Here is a 22,169-nt window from a genome sequence, read left to right as displayed (position 1 = left end):
TTTCCTTGTTGAGAAAAGCAAACAAAGAGAACAAAATTCTACCCTTTATAAATACAATAAAAGAGAGTTTAGACCCCCTTCTCCATGCCCCCCATGGCACTAAGGTTTATAATGGATTAGCTATGAGACATCTTAAAATCACAAATTCCTTAAAGTTAGCAATATTTTTCTGTTTTCCCAGAGTATAAAAGTGAAGAGATGAATTACGCCAAATAACACAGAATGTAATTATTTTTAGCTCTGATTCAACAGGAGATTTACAGACAGATTAGTGGTCACCAAAGAAGTATTTGCCTCTGTTGTTTATGTTATGACATCTCAGATCAAAGTAAGGCTTTAAACTTTAACTTTCCATTTTCCAAGTGAATAATGAAACTGGAAAAAAGCTGAAGATGTGAGGAAGGAAAAGCTACAGAGTATTAAACACACTAAGGACAATTTTGAAATGAACGGGACATGTACAATGAAGCCCAGAGGTTGGATCCGTCAAACTTCTGAACACTCTCCTCCTTATCCCCTAGATTATGTACATGTGTGAGTGTGTGCCTGTGAATCATCCCAGCGATCGTGGAAACACTCCATGTCTAAAATGAGCCCTGTGTTGGCCTCAGGCTTTGCCGAATGTCCAGCCCTTTGCAGTACCATGTCCAGTGTGCTTAATTCTGTGTACCCATGGTGATACAACATTTCTGTGGCTGAAGCTAACAAAGTTAGTACTGAGTTGCAGAGACAGAAACAAGTCCAGTAAAAACCCAGCAGTGGAAGCTCAGCCAAAATAAGGCTTCCTTCTAAACAGATGCTAAGATTTTTCAAGTAAATATAAATCTCTGAGGAGCTGATTTTAAGTAAGTTGAGGGTCTCTTTGAAGAGATAATTGATGTGGATTCCCACAGGCAAAAAAGATCTATTTACCTTGTAAAAGGGGAGATCACGAAGGGAAAAAAACACCACAACAACAAAACCCCTGCTTGAGCCATTGTCTTTAACAAGATCACGATTAGACCTTTTATGTAGTTAACTAAGAAGGAAAAAGAAGAAAGACGCCTATGATTTAACTGCATGACTCAGAAAATTATTAATGGTCTGAAGATCCCATCACAAACATCTCACTTGTAAGACATAACTCAGGTCAATAAAAGTCAGAGGCATTTTCATTTACTAGATTTCAGAGAGCTTTAATAAAATAATTTGCTGGCTTCAGTTCAGTTCATATGCCCTGATCCTGGACTGAGATCTCCATGAGAGGAGACTGTATAATAACAGATGCTCACAATTTCAGGCATGTACAAATGTACCAGTACACACATATATGCACTTGATAATATTGGTCTATTGATGCATGCGAAGGTTAGGACTGAGAAATCCTGCCTCTTTTTCAAAGAACAGCCATCATGAATTGTATCACTTTGTGTCTTTGTCTGTAAGTTACCTGGATATAGCAAGTGTTGGGCTTCCATGCAGACTGACGATGTCATCTTGGCTTTATTTATGGCCTTTCTTAGGCACAGTTAAGTGACTAGGAATTGAACAGAGGCAAAATGTCATTAACTATGAATAACAAACAAAATGACCAGGAAGACCTTCTTTCTCTCAGCACTCATTTACATATCACTGTTGGTATTACTTGGAAAGGGTGTAAGTAAGGTAAAAAAGGGCTAAATATAAGGTTGACTTTAAGTTGGCGTTGTCTTACAAAAATATTTCAAGTCACTGTGTGGATTTAAATTCTTACAAAATGTTCTGTTCCCTTAACTGAACATCACATTCAATTTGTCTGGATGAAAATATTTGGATTATTTGTTTATGTTGGAAAAGCTGTATGAATTTAAATTTAATTTAATGAGCTAACTAACTTGTCCCTTAATGGTATCAAAGTTTCACTAAATTTGAGAAGCAAATGTAGTTTTAAACAAAATTAGAGGGACAGTTGAAATAATGAATTTAATCTGATTTTGGGAGTTAACATAATATAGTGAAGTATAGCTGTCATGTTTTTTCAGCAATTCTGATGTTCTGTTACATATTCTTTTCTTTTTAAGTGAGATAAACTACTTCTAGCAGAAAGACTGGCCTGCATCTTGAATTCCTATTTTTTCTGTCACATAATTTTCTGTGCAGAAAACATACTGTTTTATTTTTAAATAACCTATAAATATTTAAAATAAATTTAAATCATCCAAGTAAGAGACAATAAACCAGTGTCTTTTGTGCTTATATCTTATTTTACACAAAATTATTCTAGAAGGATATTTACAGCAATTAAAAATCACTCTATTTATTATTAAGTAATCATTCTTTATTAAGCAATCATTTTGCTGATGTACCAAAGGAGAGTTATTCACAGTATTCCAGGAATTACAGATTGAATAAAACTATTTGATCATCTGTTTCCTTCCTTGAAAATTCAGGATTATTTCCTAAAGTATATCCCTCCAACTATTAAGTCCACCAGAGCTAATTATATACTGTATATTTTAGCATTCATCTCACTCTTCTCAATAAAAGCTTTACAGTTCATGCAAGAGTAGAAGAGGCTTTGTGTATAAAAGAAATAAAATGAAATACCAATCTGATTAACATTTCAGGACTTGGAAAGCCAGTTTATATTAAAAAACGTTCTTACCACTCTGGCTTTGCGAACCATGTGTTAAAAGATGGGGATTATGAAGATCCATTGCAGTAAAGGATTCGAGCATTCTTCTTTGTGCTGGTTCAGCTGATCCACAGTGCAGTCTGTGCCAAGACCTTCCGCCTTTCTTAAACATAGCGATCAAACATGTCCACCACTGAGCCATGCTTCACATTTGTGACTGGTCACTTCATTCTTTTAAATGTCACTAATTGTTTGTCTGAAGCCTCTTGGTAATAACAGGGCAAATGGGGCTGGCATTATGTTTGAATCATACATAGAAAAGTTCCATTCATGTTTATGAGGATAGTTGTTTACTAACAAATACAAAACAGCACTGGAGTAAGAAATAAATGGCAGGAAACCTTTTTTTCTGTCCACAGTTATGTGACATACAATAGCAGCTTTGTGATTTTGGTAGTTCACACAGAGCCTACCTTCAGGAAGGTAGCGTTTACCTTATACTTACAAAAGGAAATTAAGAGCTGCCACATGAGGGAGAATTACTGGGACAGCCCATGTTTTAGTTAATTATTTCACAAGGGTCCCAGACACTTCTCGTAAGACTAGCTAGCAGCCATGTGGAAAGTTCACGGAAGCCAGGAAGTCGTAAGTTCAAACGTCACTTGTTTTTTAGCTGCTGCTTTTATTTCAATGCGTTTCATAGTCATGACTATTAAACAGGAACTCACACTCTTAATTTTAGCAGCAGATGAGTTATCAAAGTAAGCTTCTTTTTTATCTGATAAATTCTCTGACTCATCTGTTGAACACAGTCTCTTCTGGCAGAATGGGAACAGAAGTTACTTCTTACATATTACAGAACTGACTGTCAGGTACATGAGTACACTGTCATCACCAGGAAAGTGGGGAATAGCCTAAACCTTTGTATTGAGCTGTCTCAAGAATAATCAACTCCAACCACCAGTGATCCAGAGTCCATAGCCTTTCTGCCTAACAAAAATAGAAGTAGGATTATGAATGCATTGCATTCAAGTAGGGCTGGGTGAATCCCTAATCTGCACTCAGTTTCTGGAAAAAAGCTAGACTACTTTCCTCTTACATTTTTGTAATGTACAAAAAGAAATCTGCGGGGAATTTTGGTAGTACAGCTAGAGGAATTTCTTTCTACTTCTTTAAAAATCTGCTTTCACTTGTGAAAGCAGGCTAGTTTGCCCACGTCAGTGAAAAAGCTGTGCAACTGTCCCAGATAAAAGGGAACCTTGCAGTAACTGAGACTAGCACAGAGGTTTACAAGAGTGTGAAGCAGAGGAGGAAGAATCATGTTTTCTAAACACTCAGCTTTCGGTTTGAATAAGAACTTTCAACTAGAGTCGAGTTTTGTAGTATGTTTGAGATTAGTTATCTAGTTTTCTTTGGCAAGTAGTAGAAGTCCTACCTGGAAAAGTTGTTCAGATCAGCCAAGCTATTGCAGTGTTCCAGCTGAGCCTTTAGTCCCACATGCCACAGGTTTGTGGATGATGATGAAGAAGATGTTTTCATGCCATGACCTTCTCTCATGTGGCAGCAGTGGACTGCAGGTCTGCTTGGAATGTTTCCTCCTTTGGGGTGCCGTGAAAGCAGAGCTATTGCTGCTGCCCAGCTGTGAAAGATCTGCTACTGGAACTGCAGAGAGGCAAAAAGATAAGCTTCAAACAAAGCCCCAACACCCCGACCTTTCAGGAAGTTCAGTTCTCAACTGGAACTCTGCAGCTTCTGTTCATTTTACATAATCCTTCCTGTATTCTTCCTTTTAAAGAAAATACATTTGTGATGGCCTCGTCCACTTGCAAAGGCAGGAGCAAAGTCCTGTTTTCTGGTTTCTTTGTCATCACACTGACAAAATGAACAGTGCCACTACTTCCACTGTTATCGCACAGAAACCCATTAAACTTTCTACACATTGTGCAGACGTTTGCCTCTCCCCGTCCCTTTTCCTGCAGGGAATTCGTGGTAGCATGGTAATTCCTGGTAGCATGGTAATTTTAAGTGGAGCAGAACCACTTGTGTTTTAGCTTTCTTTTCATGTCTAGAAGCTAGCAGTTTAGTCCAAACGTAATAATGGTTAATAATCCCTAGGTGCACACTTGCACTAATAACAGCATACTTTACATAAGGAAATAATCTCAGATAGTGTGTTAATAGGTTTACAATAAGATGACAAACCCCAATGTTTGGTTTCAGGGAAGATTAGAATTGCAGACAGCTAATTAATATTAAAATAATAGCATTCCTGTTGGCTTTTGGGAAGATATTTTTACCTGTTCTGGAGCTGAAAGTCACACAGAAAAGTGAAGTCTCAGAAGTGAAATCCTGGACATATCGATGTTAACTGCAGAACCTCCATTGACTTTAATATGTCAGGATTCCAGACTTTGTCTAAACTTGCTGTGTCATCCCAGTAGAGGATCATATGTTTTTTTTTCCCACAGATAAATATGTATGTATCCTAACCCCACATTATTTGACTCCATGGAAATGAAATCATAGCGTTACCTGAATGGAAAGAACTGGATCCAGATGAGTCAGGGATGCAGTGGGGAATCAGGGGTTTCCTGGCCTCTTGCCCAACAGATCTCCTGTATGGCTCTGTCATCTCTAGTAGTCTGGTCTCCCTCCCACCTGATCAGACCTTCAGGCATGACGTAGAGTTAATGCTGTTTCCATCAGCATCAATATCTTGGATGGAAAACCTGTGTCCTGAAAAAGAGAACACCTACTCTGGAACATTTGTTCCTGACTTTTGCATGGCTGGTATTTAGGTTTTCTGTGCTCTGGGCACAGGGGTTTAAGGTGGGGATGGGATTCAGATTACTTTGCAGTAACCGATACAGTTTCCTTGGGTTCTCTGGGAGCAACATATATGAATATGATTAGAGTCACAGTCACAGCATTCTTGTAGTGTCTGACAAGATTTTTCATCTGTTTTCAGTACTGAAGAAATTGCCATGCTATAAAGTTCTGACTGCAGGGCATGAACGCTATTGCCAGCTAATAGGCAGAATGTATAACTAGTAACGTGATTGCGACCTACATCTCAGCGAAACAGCTGCCAAACTTTCCTAAGGATTCATGAATGCTTTGTTCTCTACTATTTTAGTACAAAGTGTGATAGATACAAGCATTATTGATGTCAATTCTTTTTTCAATCGAATAGCTGTAGTCATGAGAAATGTTATCCTAATTCCTATGTTATGCACATGTAAGCACATGTGGTTAAACTAATGACCTGAAAGTCTGCATTTATGTACAGCAACTACAAAGTCAGTACAACAGATATTTTTCCTTACCCCTGAGGGAGAAGAACAGTACCACATGGCTATCATTACGAAAATGAGATTGAACTAAAATCCTGAATCTGAATACTTGAAAGTTTAGGAATATCTGTATTTAATTTCAAGCCCTGGTCATCTCTCATTCTGAAGAGTTACACCATGTTTTAAAGGCCTGGGATATTTTCCTTTTATTTAATAGTCCTGTTATTCTGATATGTTGGTTTATTCAATGTATTTTTGATTACATTGTAAATGCTTCTGAGTTATTACAAAACCACCCTTCTGAATGCGGTTTTACTTGGCAAGAAAACATTAGACTTATTGTTATACATGACCTACTTGGGATTTATTGTAAAATTAAAAGTATTGTAGAGAAAAGATCGAGAAAGCAAAACCCATTAATGATACATGCTAAGAATTCATGCAAGATTTGAGTGAAGGACGGACTTGAAATAACTGCTGTGTCTCATCTTTGACTCATTGCTCTGTGTTTTCACTACATTAATCATACCAGAAGGACTGTCACTTTGTATTTGTGAAGGGCGAAGCTCCATGAGGGCAAGAGCCAGTACATGTTCCTGGATTACAAATCGGAAATGACTGTGATCGTTATCACTTCGGGCACAGGGACACTGTGTGGAAATTTGCAAACAAAAGTAGCAACTTAATCAGTGAGAGACTGAGTCTTGACAGCCACCCTGCCGCCTCGCTGGGAATGTGGGAGCAGCCACGGGTGCCAGTACGCCCAGAATCACTGGGAAGATATTCACATTTAGATTGTCCAAAGCATACAACAAAGATATCTGAACAGTTTCTTACTGTTAAAAAATAATTAGAATCATTCCAATTCACTTGTAGTATAATTCTTTGAATCTGTATTGAGCATGCATGAATCAAACCATTCATGTCTAATCATTTTTAACTTGCTCATTAAGCATAACATTTGCAAATATATGTCTGCTGGCTTCTGTTTTCCCTTGTAAAACCAGATATATTTTCAAATTGCCACATACAATCTGTCCATCTTTTTGTCTGGTAAACCATTTCAAATATATGCCCTTCTTCGTCTATCTATCATTTGCTACATCAGTTGTTCTGCATACGTGCTTATGCACATACATAACAGTTGTTCATCAATAAATTTATTTGTCCTATCTCTGTTAACAACAGCAATAGGAACCGTGCATCAGCCATAGAAAGAAAAACTACTGACAATGAGTTAGCAGATATGAAATCGAAGGCTGAAAGCTGTCCCGCTTTAGCTCATGATATCATGACTTACAAAGGAATGCCTTGCAATAACATTGATTTCCAGGAAGAGCTGTGATAAACTGAAGTAGGAGGGAGTATTCTTGCCAGGTCCTGGAAAAAAAAAAACGGGGGAAAAATGCTGCTCCTAAAGCAAGGCTTTAGAAGGGAGACTCTTCCATCATTCCTTTTCATTTGTCTCCTCTTTACAGTGATAGAAGTGCAGGAATACCTCCAAAAGTTTTAGATTTTCAGATTTTCCCTAAATTTAAACTTGTTTTGACTGTTTTTTATTCTACAGAATGAGAGTAAGAGAAGAGATTTTCAACTCAAATTTCTTGTCGCTACTACTGAGTTTGTGCTCAGTGCTAAGTACAGAACAGCCTCATTCTACTCATCATTGCAACTCCAGTAATGTTACTCCTTTAGCAGCTAATGGAAATTGTAATACTTATTCCCAGTATATGAGCTCTCCAGAGAAACCTGCAGTTTTACCTTTCTCAGTCAGAGGTTGTGGCATTCAAGAAGTAAACTTGGGGCAAGGAACTGACCTCCATAATCGTATCCTGAATCTCACTCCAGCAACTGGGAATGAAGGAGTTTGTATCGGTACATGTTTACTTAAAGGAAACCTGTGATTGCTCCCTTTCAAAACCTCCAGAGGAATGTAATGAAAAGAGGGACCAGAATTGTCTTTATATGCCTTGACCGCTCTCATATTTCCTGCAAAAAAGGTCTTATCTTTCTACACAATTATTAAAGCTATAAAAGGACATATTATCTTGAACTATGCCCTTTCAGATAAACCAAGGCACTTTTACTAATTCATAGTCTTTTCTGCAAGCTAATTTGAGTACCTGATATTTCATTATACAGTTTAGTGAACTTCAGATCTTTCCACTGCTGATTCTAAAACAGGGTTTTTACAATCTATTTAGTGGAATGAACTCATCCTTATTTTATATATACATACACGTATGTGTGTATTTAAATATATGTACATGTATACCAAATATGTGACAGTTTCAATCTGAGATTTTAATGCATGTTTCTCATTTTAATAATTATTGGAAGGGAGTATTTGGCAACACTTTTATATATGTATTTTAAATCACTGCTTGATATGTATTAAAGCAATCAGATCCATCAGCACAAGAAGAACCAAATTTTCTGGGGCTACACATACTTTGGCAGGATCATCTCCCCGGTATGCAGTTACACATTCATTATAATGCTGAGAATTATAGGTATGTCTGGAGGCACTTAAGTGATTAATGGGTATATACAGAATTTCAAGAATGGAAAGAAAAGGTGTTAGAGTTTGTACTGGTAGTTAACTTTTTTATAGTGTTGTGGGAAACCAAAGTTCTTAGTTTACTGCTACAGATATTTCTGGAAATTTCATTTATTTGTGCCTTAAAATTATAAAGAGATTCCAGCAGAGATGTATCAATATAATTTTTTAATGTCTGTAGGAAAACTAAGGTAAACATTGTCATGTATCCAGAACATCTATCATTAAACCACTTGTGCCCAGATTTTTGTAATAAAAGTTAAGAACCATAAATATAGCCAAACTTTATAGGACACAAATGAACATTGCTGTCTACCTACATTATAGCCCATAATTTAAGGGAGTTAGTTGTTATGTATACACTCATTTAAATCTATGCACATAAATACTGTATGTGAGAATATATAAATCCTTGTGTAGATATGAATTGCTGATAGACTGAAGTAGTTCAGGAGATTTCAGGCCTCTACCTCCCTGGGTCCTGTGGGGGAATGGATTTTACAGCACATAGAGGCTTTGCTCTTTGCCATATTAGGTATCAGTGGATAAGAACATCAGTCTTAAATATAAATTGGAATCACTGTGTTGAAGCCAAATGCTAAACACAAGACGTAAAGCAAAATGAAATAATATTTGCCATTATTAGGTAAGGGAAAGGAGGAGGAAAGCACAGGGCTCTTGATTAAAATATTATCATCTTGTGCAGTGTAGTTACGATTCTTTTAAACATTTTTCACTAAATAAGACATGCTGAGGTGAGAGATCTCATCTGCTTACAAACACATTGACTGTTCAGGTGCTTTAGCTTATCAAAGGTTTCACTGAGAGTCAGAAGTTGGTAGCAGTGTGCTCTGCCCTCCAGCAGACCAGGAACCATGCTGTCCCTGCAGATCTGTTCTGCTTCCATTTTTCCCTGTGTTTTGAGGTAAAGTTAGCTGCACAAGCACTAATCATGGCCACAAGGATCACTGACCCTGCACATCATCTGGTTTTGTACAAGGCAAAACTCTACCATGCTTCAGTCCTTACCAGGTGCCTGTGAAACCTCACAGGCATCAAAGACAGGGAGTACACAATAAGATTTACATTTCTGGTAATGCTAAAACTTTAGGAAGCTTGCATTATTCCTTGTCACCTAGCAAAAAATATGAGATCACTTTCAGTTCTCCTCACCACTAGGTTATTTATTATAGAAGCACACATACGGAGGATGTGAATACATAGTGCACAGATCATGAGTTCCGCTGAGTGCTTTAAGACTGGTGGGATGCAGGGAGTGGATGTTTTGTGGATCTCTCTGGGTTGAAGGTAAAAATAAGTAGTTGCCTGGAACAGTGAGGAAGTTGTTTGATGGCCCAGGGGATGGCCTTGCATTCCTGTAGCCCCATGTGTACTGAAATTGCAGTACTTTCAGTGGTTTTAGTGCATCTAAACTTCCCATTTATGCTCTCCAAAAAGATTCCAAATTAAGACTGTAGATTATTGGCAGTCTCCATCATAATATAATGCCCTGGGTCTTGAGCTGACTTTGGGACTTTGTATCAGGCACTGACAAAAGGCAGAAGGGTAATTTCCATGGAAGTTGCAACCTACACAGGAGAGAGAAACAAATGGTAATAAAAAGGATTTGTGATTTCTTCATCAGGGAAGGACTAAGAAAATCTAAAAGCTGAAGGCAGAGCTCATAGCAGTGAATAAAGAGATTCCCTTTCTGTGATATTTATGTAAGACACTACAGAAAGAAGAAACTTGTGCAAAGACTAGAACGTAATGTAGTTGAATCTTAATTTCACAATCTTTCTTGGAAAAGTGTTTTCATACACAGAATACCAACAATACGCTCATATGCCAACTGTAAGAAACCAAGCAGAATTAAAAATAGATTAAGTAATACAATGTTAAAACATTATACTACCTCCTATAACACAAATAAAAAGTGATCTATAGATTCTAAACTATACTACTGCTTCCCGGGCTCACTGAAAGGTTAGATATAAGCTGGCAGTGCAATATAGCAACCTGAACTACTTATGCTGTTTAAGATTACATTTTTCAACAACCATGTGTAATGTAGTGAGGATATATTTCAGTGGAACTAATTTTGATTATAAGTCATATGTCCATCCTCTAGGAATGAGCCATAAGGGGTCTAAATATTCTTCTACACAGAAGTTGTTACAAATTAGTCATTATGAAAAGTACTCCTCACCATTAGTTCCACACTTTAATAGAAAAATATCTTTTTAAAAATCCCCATAGATGTTAATTTGTTTAGGGTAAGATCACAGATGTTGCCTTTTCTACAATTATGCCTTCCCCTTTAGTGTATATTGAGGATGGTTCATGTTTGCAGTCAACTGTATAATCAAATTAATCTAGTTTATAGAATTAAGTGGTTTGGAAAGTTAGATCACGAAAAAAAATACAGTTCACACTGTAACAAAATTTGTAAAGGTTAACATTAAACTGGATAATTCTTTGAACCAGAAATATTACTAATCAGTAGAAAATGAGAATGTATTGTTGTGATTTATTTATTATAAGTAGCTTCCTTATGGGATCTTTTAATCACATTTTATGTGATTCTTAGTTATGCTGCTTATTGACTTTAATAAGCCTTAAAGTTAAAACACTGAGGGATCTAATATTTATACAAAAGTAATTGAAATTTACTCTTAAAAGTGTTTTGTATGCTCTTGTAATAACTGTAATTAATTACATTTGAAATGACAAATAAATTTCATTTATAAAGATTTGTGTGTTTTAATCTAGAAGCAGGTAAGCTTTTAGAGTGATATAAAACTTTGAAAATTAATTGGAAAGATTTCTTGAAGATGCGTTAGTAGAAATCTCAGATTGAATTATCAAGCCAGTACAATCTATACTTGGCCTAAGTCAATATACTGTCTTTGATATACCAGATACTCTGTGAGGAACTGAAGCTCAACCTTCTTGCTCCCATAAATTACTCATATATTGAATATTATGCTATTGGGTAAACCTAACTGGGGAAGTCTTTTGATATCTTGAAACAAAGAACTCTGTTTTCACCTTGTTTTGACTGGTGTAGTAAGGACTATTTCTATTCATATTAAAGTACAGTGCTTAATAAAAATACTTATGCTTCCAGTTTCCCAAGACTCCAGTGGGATGCCATACAGTGTATTCTTCAACCGTAATTATCTATTATTGCCTATTACATTTTATGTACTTTATTGTGTAACATAACATGGTACAGAGATGCCACGCCACCACTGACACAAGCTAGAATATCCACAAATTTATTGATTTTCAGGGACTGTAGTTTCTACAGCAGCCTAATAGAAGTAACTTGAGTACAATAAAGTGCTGTCATTTTATAATCACAGAGTTAGTTCACAGAACAGTTTTTTAGGTGGTTCTGCAGACTGCTTCCCTATTGAGCTATATTCATACATTCAGAAACATCCTCAGTGACTTTCCTCATTTTGCTGATTTGGTCTATACAGAACAGTTCCCCTTCTATCATTGTGTGTTGGGTTTTTTTTAAAATTGTTGTGCTTTTAGTTCATGAGACTCCTCTTTTTTATTGACTTCCTTCTAGAAGTTTCATTAGGAGATGAGTTTTCCAAACCTCTTCTCAGTCCAATAGAGATTTTACTATGGAGTTTGATTCCAAATATTGAGTTTGTGAGCTTAGGTCTGAAGTAAAGTAATGAAAAACCTGAGAGGAATGAAAAAAATAGAACTAGAAAGAATGATAAAAGACCATATAATCTGCCTGATCTTTACCTAAAGTATTCTTTTAATACCCCCAGTGATGGAGTTTTCACAGTTTTCCCACTGAATCCCTACCAGTATTTTATTACCTGTACTGTTAGAAAACTTTTCCCTTAATGTGTAGAAGTTAAACTTCACCTACTGCAGCTTCACGGATGTGAAAAACAGATTCTTCCCTTTCTTTTTGCATTTTTATGTCCTTCTAGTCAGTTATTTTCTTGTTAGTCTTCTTATTAAGCTAAACTTTCCTAAGTCTTTCAATTTTCTAGATTTATGACCACTCTTTGTCTTCCATACACTCTCCCAGAATAATATACATCTTTCTTGAATTGCAACATTCAGAAGTGGAAATAGAACTCCTGCAGACACTACACTGATGCTGAATGCAACAGAAAGATTACTTCATGTGCTTTGGAATAATCTCTTACATCTGTTATCCCTGATTTCTTCTCACAAAAAGCTGTCTGGTCATCTTTTTGTTTATCTGAAGAGAAAAACCTGTTGAGTTTTTTTAAAATTTTTTTTTTCTTTTTTACCTACCTAAAATATTTCTCTACATTCATAGCAAACTTTTATTTAACTGAAGGTTGCTATAAAACCAAGCTCAACCACCATGAGGACAAATGTCATTAGTATATTGGAAGTCACCTGGATGAGAAATCTCAGTATCAGTCAGCTGGGGTTGATGAACAGTGTTGATCCCTGTGCGCTGAGAATGCAGCTGTGGTTTCACTGGTCACATGCTAAAGAAACAAGTAGTGGTTATCTGTATCTGTGAGCATCCATACATAAGAGGGTGTGTTCACGTTTTATATATACATATCTTATGCAGGCTATAAACTAAACATACATAGTCAACCATCAATTTTTCCTGATGGCAATTTAATTGTGTCTATTAATTATGCATTATAACTGATGATAAACATATGAAATGCCAGACATTCAGGCATTCAAGGACTTAAGGAAAAGTATCATCTTTGATGTTCTTGGAACATTTGGTTTGGAAAAAATAACTAAATGTTTCAGTTCAGAAATGCATATATTCATTTCAGCATGAGGTACTTTAGGAGCATAAACACACTCTGCAAGTCATTGTTTGTTTCTCTGTCAGGAATAGAGTTTGGAAAACCATAATATTGTGATCTAGTGTTAAGATATAAAAAATATCTAAGTAGGAAATCAAAATGATGAGTTGCAATATTACAGAAATTATGAAACTGCAAAAACAAGTACAGAATAATGAATTGCATAAGTATTATGCAAATAATTACTATCATTAATGTGCAACTGAAAAACTAACAGGCTTATTTTCTTGCTGCCTTAAGGCTAGAAGTCTGGGTATATTGCAGTAAAAAAACAAACAAACAAAAAAGAGAAAATACAGTTTCTATAGCCAGCTTTCCTCAAAAATATTTGCTTGGCTATGTATAGAGTTGCTGGATTACTTCTCTAGTTCCTTTTAGAATTGAAACCCACAAATATTTATGTGTATTTCATAACCAATGATTTATTTGTGAAAGCTTCATATACTACATATCCCAACAGGCCTTTCTGTGAGTCCAGTTTATGTACCGGTCATGTAAAGCTTTCACTTTAGCTCAGTAAGATTGATTTCATAAATTCACTGCAACTATCAGTATGCATCCTGTATCATCTTAATGTAGGTAATCAGTTACCCAAGATCTGAGGAAGTTTCTTCCTCAAATGGATCACTTCTTGTCTGCTTTGGTGCAATCTATATTGCAATCTTATTAAGTCCAATTGAGGATAGAATTGGAAAAGTAGGCATCTTCATTGTCTATTTGATAGTATATCTACAGATTTTTTTCTGGCTGATGTGTGCTTTCCTTGACATGCTTAAAGCCCAGGTAAGGTTGTTCCAAATCAGGTGCAGATTACTGTGTTAACATTTGAGCATAATTTATTGTCTTCATGTGCCATCCATGTTCATTTTCCCTGATTCCCACTAATCACATACAGTCAGAAACAGTGGAAGGATATATTCTGGTTGGTCTCTACTCCTTGGATCTGTAATACCAGAAGGTTGCATCATTGTAAATTTGTCATTTCATCAATCTTTTCTCATTGACAAATAGTTATAGAAGAATTTTTTTTTCTTTAATAAATGTAATGTTGGCCTTTTCAATACACAAATAAAATTGCTTTTCTTGGTGATAAAGTCCTTCCTAACCCCTTTCTGCCTGTGCAAAAGTCAAAGTAATTCTATGATATTCTATATATTTCAGCTTCTTCCAACCTCTTCCCACTAAGGCTGTTTGCGTATTTATAAAATACAAATTACACCAAATGTCACTTTTATATCTGACTCCCCAAGGCAGTGTGGGGAGGTATGACTCTCCCTCAGACAGAAAAACAAAGAAAGAAGAACTGAACTTTCATTGGTTGTTGTGATATAGTATTGCTAGTACATCTTCAGGTATGCAAAGCAAGACACTATGAAAAAGTTCTTACAAAATATCACTGGTGCATTGTCTTTGTATTATTCCAAAGATATGTGCCAGACATGGCAGGAGAGGGAGAGCAGTCTATTGTTACTCTAACTTGCATTCTTGTTCTAAGGCACTGTATGAAAACCTAATGTCATCTGGATATCAAAGCAGTCCTTAACATATAATTACATGGGACCAACATTACTTGATCAAAGTAAAAGCAAAAGCTCTTATTTTATTTATAAGCCATCTGCCACAAACCATCATCATTTACTTAGACCCTAAGCTACAGTTTCCTTTTTAATAGTTCTATTAGTGTTTGGGTGGTTTCTATGAAGATTATTCAATAAACATTGTCCAGAAAAAGCTAGATACTTTTAATGCATAATCCTCTGGAATGTTTATTAAACAATAACACTGAACCTTCTGACAGTTTTATTTCTGAGAATGTTATAAAGTAGTTATGCACCCCACCAGTAATTCTGCATTACTGAAGACTCCTGTGCAATGTAATGAGTCTTACCGAAAGCACATGCAGTCAAATTAATAACAAGGACATCGATGTACTATGGAAAGTCACATAGTTGGAGGGGTGGGATGGGGGAAAAGAATGCAAAAAAGAATTCTGTTTCATTTTTGCAATAAAAAGTAACTGAAATAAGAAGAAACAGTAAGACAAGGATTTGAAAATCCAAATGTAAAAAGCAGATTCACTGAAGAGTATTTCATTATGTATTATATATTTACTGTTTAATGCAGAGCCTCTGGACAGATTGAATTTAACTTAATTACAGGATGAAGGGGTTCTAAAAATTACTTAAAACCCTAAATGTTCTTGAATTTACTTCTGTGAATAGGTTTCTGCATGTCACATTTTCTGTGAGGCCACCCTGCAAGGATCCTTTTATCACCTGTTAATAAATGCTATTCCTCTTAACTAACCACAAAGAAAGCTCAGTCTAAGGTTCAGTACACTTGATACAATGCCTCTGAAGAAGAGAGGGCTTCAGATAAAACTCAGTGCTTGGCCATAACGAACCTGGTAAATGTTGTTTTCCTGCAATAAAAATAATAGGTGAAATCTTGGCCTATTGAAGTCGATGGGAATTTTGCCATTGATTTTAGCAGGGCCAGTATTGCAACCAATAAATCTACTGAGCAAACTAAAAGAAGTGGATGAAGGAAGGATGGGGAATTAATGTAACAGAACTTCTACATTATTTCAGTCCTTGTACTACCCTCCTTTGCCTGAGTGAATAGCTCCTGATACTCCTGAGATGTGCTCACAGAAACTTGTGGTAGTGTACCAAATGCCAAATATTTACAAAAGCATTTAATAAGTAATTCTGAAACAGGAAAATCAGCTTTGTTGTTATAATGAGTCAGTCTCAGATTCAACCAGAGGCTGTTTTAGGGGTGAGTAACCAAGGGCAATTGCCTAAGACTGGATACCATGGGGAGTGTGTTAGACTACAATAATTAAAAGTGCAAATTATCCAATATGCTTCAACGTATGTCTGTGTTCTTGCTAGTCAAAACTGCTGTAGCTCCACACAGACACAATTCGATCTTTCAAATGCAATCCTTTCTGTAATGTCGGTAAAATAAAAGGCAAAAAAATTAGCCAGAAATATAAATGTCTTTTTATCTTTTTACATTTATATCCCTGTTTGTGTTTCTTTTTATTGATGTGTGAAAATATCTAATTTCTGATGTGTAATAAGTGTAGCTACCATATTTTTGCATGGGTTTTCCCAGACATCCATTACACACATGCACCATGTGACCCATGTACAGCAAAGCAGTTTCAGAAAGCTGTGAACTAACAAATCAAGCACTGTACATCTACAGCACAGACATGCTGTGGTCCTATCTGGAAACAAAAGACATTGGATGTGAGGAAATGTATGTGTTGGTACTCCATCATGGGTAGTACCATGACTGGAGAGCCCTGTGTTTCATTGGGAGGTGAAAGCTGTGGGAGAAATCTGAAATTCTTGTTCAGATGTTCCAGTGTCTGGACCAGAATATGGAAAAAGACAACCATCCAGTTTGTGGGGCTCTTCCATAGGGATTATTTGGAACCAAGAGATAGTTTGGAAAAAAACTAAAGTTACTGATTAGGAAACAAGAAGCAAAGGGTGGCTAAAAGTACATTATCTGATGTGAAAGAGATATACAGGCAAAATACTTCTGAACTTAAAAGCATGGTGTAGAAATGTGATGGATCTGTAAAATCTCCCTTGAACTAGCTTAATATCTGTAACATTTATCTCACAGTAATAAACTAAAACAGAGCAGTAAACTTACACTGGGAGTGGAAAATGGTGACATCCATTGCAGACATTGTTTTGCTATACACAGTTTTCCTTGGCTGTTATATCTCATTTTAATACTCATCACAGTACTCAACAATAAATTTTCCCCAGCATTTAAAGCACTCTGCAGGTTTACAGCCCAGAGTGGTTACCTGGCAATTCAAACGTTTTTGTTGTCTGAAACTCTAGGACATACACTTTGGTTTTGACCTTCATGGGTATTAATGTTTCTCCAAACTGGGGCTAAACAAACAAAACACCAACAACTGTCTATGCAGAAAATATTTTACATTGTGGCAGTGTTCTTTCTCTGTAAAAAAGTTTATAAAGCTAGCAGGAGGTGCACATAAACAATCAAATTTGTAATAAATATTTTGCGAACTCAGCTGATGTGGCTCATCAGAACGTCTAACAGTAGTTACCCATAAGCACAGGTATGCTTATAGACAAGATGAAAGCAGTCCTAATTACACTGTATATATTACTCTTGCTCCTTTCTTCAGCCTTTAAATCAACTCCATCTGGTTCTTACTATTTAGTTGTGCAGCTTACCTTTCACAATGAAACATGCTTACTGCTGCAGAAGCAGGTCCAATGTACTTAAAATTATTAGGTAAAACAGTAGTTGCTTAAGTCTGGAATCATCTAACCATAAAAAACATGATCAGCCACAAAATGAAACTGAGGACCAAATCTTCACGGGGTGTAAATTGGTTGGACTCCAGCTGATTTCAGTGGAAGGTACTGAAAACAATGTTCTGGGCCACCTTTCTTTATGTTAGTACTTCACGGGACACATCAAGCAAGATGCCAGAACAATACTTGTATAAGTAAGAAACAATCTCACCATACTGTAGACTAGTCCTGGATTTCTGGTCTGCTGTAGCAGGGCAAAGACCTAGGTAGCTAGAAGGGAGTGACTCTGCCTATGTTAACTAAAAGGACCCTCTCTCTTGGATGCCCAGTTTATTTAGAGGGTCCTAACTCAGATTCTGTTCAGCAGACCACAAACGCAAGTCAAACAACATCAAGAGAACAAAAGCAAAGGAGCAAAACAGCTTTCTATGTTTTTTGGTTAACAACTTCCTTCTTTTATTGCCATGACAGTGTCTCCATTCCTTTACAATTTTTTGGCCACAGCTAAACTAAGCTCTGTTCATTGCTGAATTTATGAAACTCTTTGTGGGGATCTAACCCAGTAAAAAAACATATTGATGAATGACTGTGAGATAGGAACAATCCAGGGGAGGTAGGCTATGGTAGGATCTCTTCCAGGAAGGATTTACATCTAAGTTACGAAGTACAAGTAGGACCTGGTGTTTTCCTGTGGCATGTTTTGTTCTTTGAGGGCATCATTTTGCAGTTGCCATAACATCTCTGCCACAAACACTCACTGCAACCTCAACACAGATGGAGGTAGGCAGTGTCTCTTCCAGCTTATGCCAGCAGGCCGTGATATTTGGAAAAACATTGGGACTCTGTGACTGGAAGCGGCTACCTAAATAGTCAGATCCCTACCCCAACAGTCACAGGGTCAACTGAGACTTGGGCTCCCCCTGAAAATGCTGAAATTTCCCCTTTTGGCAAGAATGCAGGCTATGCACCCTTATGTCACCAGAATGTCTAAACAGGTAACAATACCACAGCTACAACCTTTTCTCTTTTACAGCTTGAGAACTACATTGTGGAAAACATGAAATCAGAGATGGTGCAGCTTCAGCAGAATGCCGTGCAGAACCACACCGCCACCATGCTTGAGATAGGGACCAGCCTCCTTAGCCAGACAGCAGAGCAGACCAGAAAACTCACGGATGTTGAAACCCAGGTATGTTTCCAGAGTAGTCTTCTAAAAGCTGTAAATTGCAGAGAACTTTTTCCATCCTCTTTCTTTTTTAATGCATTACCACAAAAAAGATTTCAACACAGGGCTCCAAGAGACACATACTTTGTTTCTTGGTACCAAGAGCACTGATGACTGACCCTTGTTATGTGTCTTTCTTTTGACTTCATTCAGTTAATATATTTAGCTCTGTGTGTGTAAGGCAGGCAGGACTGTCCAGGAAACTAAATCAGCATTTGACTTCAAATAAACAGCCTAGCTACCAACTATGAATGATACAAGTGTCAAGCCAAATAATGGGTTTCAGGCTAAAGCAGAGCCTTTGATCTCCGTTCTTGTTTGCCTCTCTACTATTACAAGAAAGCTTGTTTATTTTCTGCAAGATGTTTCCAGCTATTTGAAAAGTAGTGTATGTCTGCATCTTTTAAACTGTGGAGATGGACAAGCATCAGCTTCTTTATAAAACACTGTGCATTTGTTATTACTGCAAAATTGTATAAAATTTAAAGAGCCATCTCCACACCATACGATTCCTAGCACTAAAATCACTGTTGTGATTGAAGTGACAAGAGTATCACTGTCATAACACAAAGTACAATTTCATATTGGGTTTATTGCAAAGTTATGTGCTACTTTTTGCCTTTTGAATTATTTTATCAGTTTAGGATGCATATTTGTTTTTCTTATTTTTGCTGACTTCCTCTTGATCTTCAGAGTATGTTGTATATAACCAGCTGCACTGCATTCACTGTTCATTTAGAACAGAAGAGTTAAAGTATTGCATTTATTTGGTTTATTCTAGTAGCATTTGTACTTCTTGAAAGACCATATTTTTCTCTTCTAATGTCCTTACTCATGTTAACAATATCATTACCAAGTTTTTACATAATCACATTACAGTACACAGACAAACAGCAGTAACTATGAAAGACAGATATGTTATCTTACATGGGTTCTCTGCACCTTTTTTCCTACATCTTGGTTAACAGATCAACATTCACTTACAAATGTTGTGATCTCAAATGACCATAGTTTCTAAAACATATTGTATTCACTTATGAAATTGTTCAGGAAAATCTTTAAATCAGTATCAACAGAATATCTAAATGGAAACATAAGAGGTGAAGACCTATGGTCCGTAGTATCATATGCTCACTAAAGAAAAAGGAGGTGTAGGAACTCTTCTTATATCCCTAAAGACCCACCTATGCATAAGTGTTGAGAACTTATTCACAGTTTCCTCTTTTAAGCAGGTAAGGGACAAAACATGCTTTGCCTCTGTCTCCCTTTTCCTTTGAAAAACCACTTCAAGGTAGAGGTATCACTGGCAATTGCATGTAGGAGCAGACAACTTCCTCATTCTATACCTATTACTGAAGAATTTAAGGGATGTTCAAGATATCAGTGTAAGTGGCTCTTCCTTGTTGCAGTGCTTGCTCTGACTATCAGCTCAGTGATGGCATTTCCCACCTCCCCTCTTCCAGCAGTATTAAAAAGCCCCTGTAGTCCCTGGCTGTGCCATCAATCAGAAAAGAGTGGTGCAGGTGGCTCAAGAAAGTGATGAGAGACTGCTCTTGACCATGATGGAAGGAGCCAGCTGCATGGCAGAGTGGTGAAGGTCTGTAGGATACAAGGAGGAGAAACACAGGCCAGGATCTCATGCCTGTAATAAGAAATACTCATACCAGAGTAAGGAGGAGTCTGAAGGACTGAAGATAGAGCCTCCACCTCCTTAAAGTCTCACTGACCCTTCCCAATCCCTGATCCATCCAAAATCCCACTGATTCCCTTTAGGTTTTCTTCTCTACCTGAAGCTCTACTTACATTTTGTAGGCTGCTCCACAGATGTAACCTCTTTGGAAATCTGTCGGTGCTTTCCTGTCTTCTTATCCCTTGCCACCGTTCATAATATACCTTCTGTTTCTGCCAGGTCCTTCTGAAACTGTGGTGATGCCTCCTGGCACTTCCAAATACACCTATCTTGAACAACATAACAGCTGCACATTAATAATTTCCAACTTTTTCAACCTCTGTGCCCTTAAAAAAAAAAGGGACAACTCAAGTTGGTCTCTGAATGTTAACAATTTTGAAAAAACACAAGACACTGGATTGAGTTTGAGAACCATTCTCTTCACTTTATGTTCTATAACAAAGTCCTATCAAGCATGCGTGAGAAAAATGTTACCATATAATCCTATGATAATACTGATAAATGTCCTTCCAAGAAAGGTCTGAAAGGTTCCATTAAAAAGGCATAATTTTTAGTTCCAGAAGTGATTGCACCTCAGCTGTCATGTGTACACATATCTACAAAAGCTACTTACACTCCTTCAGACTATGTAATGAATAACAATATCCTAACAAAATCAACTAACATTAACTAATATTACTGCATTAATTCTTGAAAGCATTCTGTTATTACCACTTTTTAATCACTTTCTCTTAGAATCTATTCTCTTTCATCTAGTTAAAATGCTTCTTTCAGTCTGATGTACTTAGTAAAACCTGTGCTATTAATACATAAATGGTGGTCTAAAGTGAAAGACAATTGGATAAAGCAATGTTTAGGATCACAGCCTTCATCTTAAAAAATCTGTGTAAGAGTGCAAGTAGTGATAACATAAGCAGACACCAGAGTTCTGCCAACACTGGAAAAGACAGAACTCAGGGGAAAGCTAAAGTAGGAGCTCTATTACAAAACAGCAGATGCAACAATTTGGATTCAGTCCAAGTACTCTTGCACTCTTCTGGTTTAAGCATGCTTTGTAGGAATGCATGTTTGAGGCATGCCTCTTGTTCTTTCCATTGAAATGAAGCTTATTTGGCAGTCACTTTTCCTTTTTCTGCTGGCCTAATATTATTCTACAGTAAACTGGGTGCCAGAATATCAGCTGGTACATATCAGTGTAGCTTGATTGAGTTCATTTGCACCAGCTGAGCAGTTGAGGTTAAAAAAGGATTTAGAAACAATGTTTGACTAATCATCAAATCAAAATGAAATGGTTGCATTACATTGCTATAACAACATAACCAGGACAATATAAACATTAATGTTTTTAATTTATCCTTAAGGTGCTAAATCAAACATCCAGACTTGAAATTCAGCTACTGGAAAATTCACTGTCAACATACAAGCTAGAAAAGCAGCTGCTGCAACAGACACATGAAATCTTGAAAATTCATGAGAAAAACAGGTAAGAATGAGTAGTTGGTCTCTTACACTTTCTCTGATCATCACAAAGTGGTCTGTGCATACTTTGTTCTAAGCAACTGATGAAATATGGTAAGTGGAAAGAATAGTTATTTCTGAAATAGCTAAAAGAGCTAAGGTGTGAAGTTACACTGTGTTAGTTCCT

The 22,169-nt window shown here is 36.7% G+C and overlaps 1 protein-coding gene across 1 annotated transcript in view; it reads left to right on the top strand.

The window, feature by feature from the left end:
- Nucleotides 1–22,007, top strand: part of LOC104158708 (angiopoietin-1) — a gene marked incomplete at its 3' end in the record, with an annotated part of 80,575 nt that extends 58,568 nt beyond the window's left edge. Inside the window, exons 2-3 of the mRNA XM_009696427.1 lie at nucleotides 18,643–18,798; nucleotides 21,886–22,007. Coding sequence (XP_009694729.1) covers nucleotides 18,643–18,798; nucleotides 21,886–22,007 — 278 coding nt within the window. The remainder of the gene's footprint in view (nucleotides 1–18,642; nucleotides 18,799–21,885) is intronic.
- Nucleotides 22,008–22,169: the final 162 nt, after the last annotated feature.

This window comes from Cariama cristata, unplaced genomic scaffold, assembly GCF_000690535.1.
Source record: "Cariama cristata isolate BGI_N322 unplaced genomic scaffold, ASM69053v1 scaffold8893, whole genome shotgun sequence".
NCBI classification, from domain to species: Eukaryota; Metazoa; Chordata; class Aves; order Cariamiformes; family Cariamidae; genus Cariama; species Cariama cristata.
This window is presented reverse-complemented; position numbering and strand designations above follow the sequence as displayed.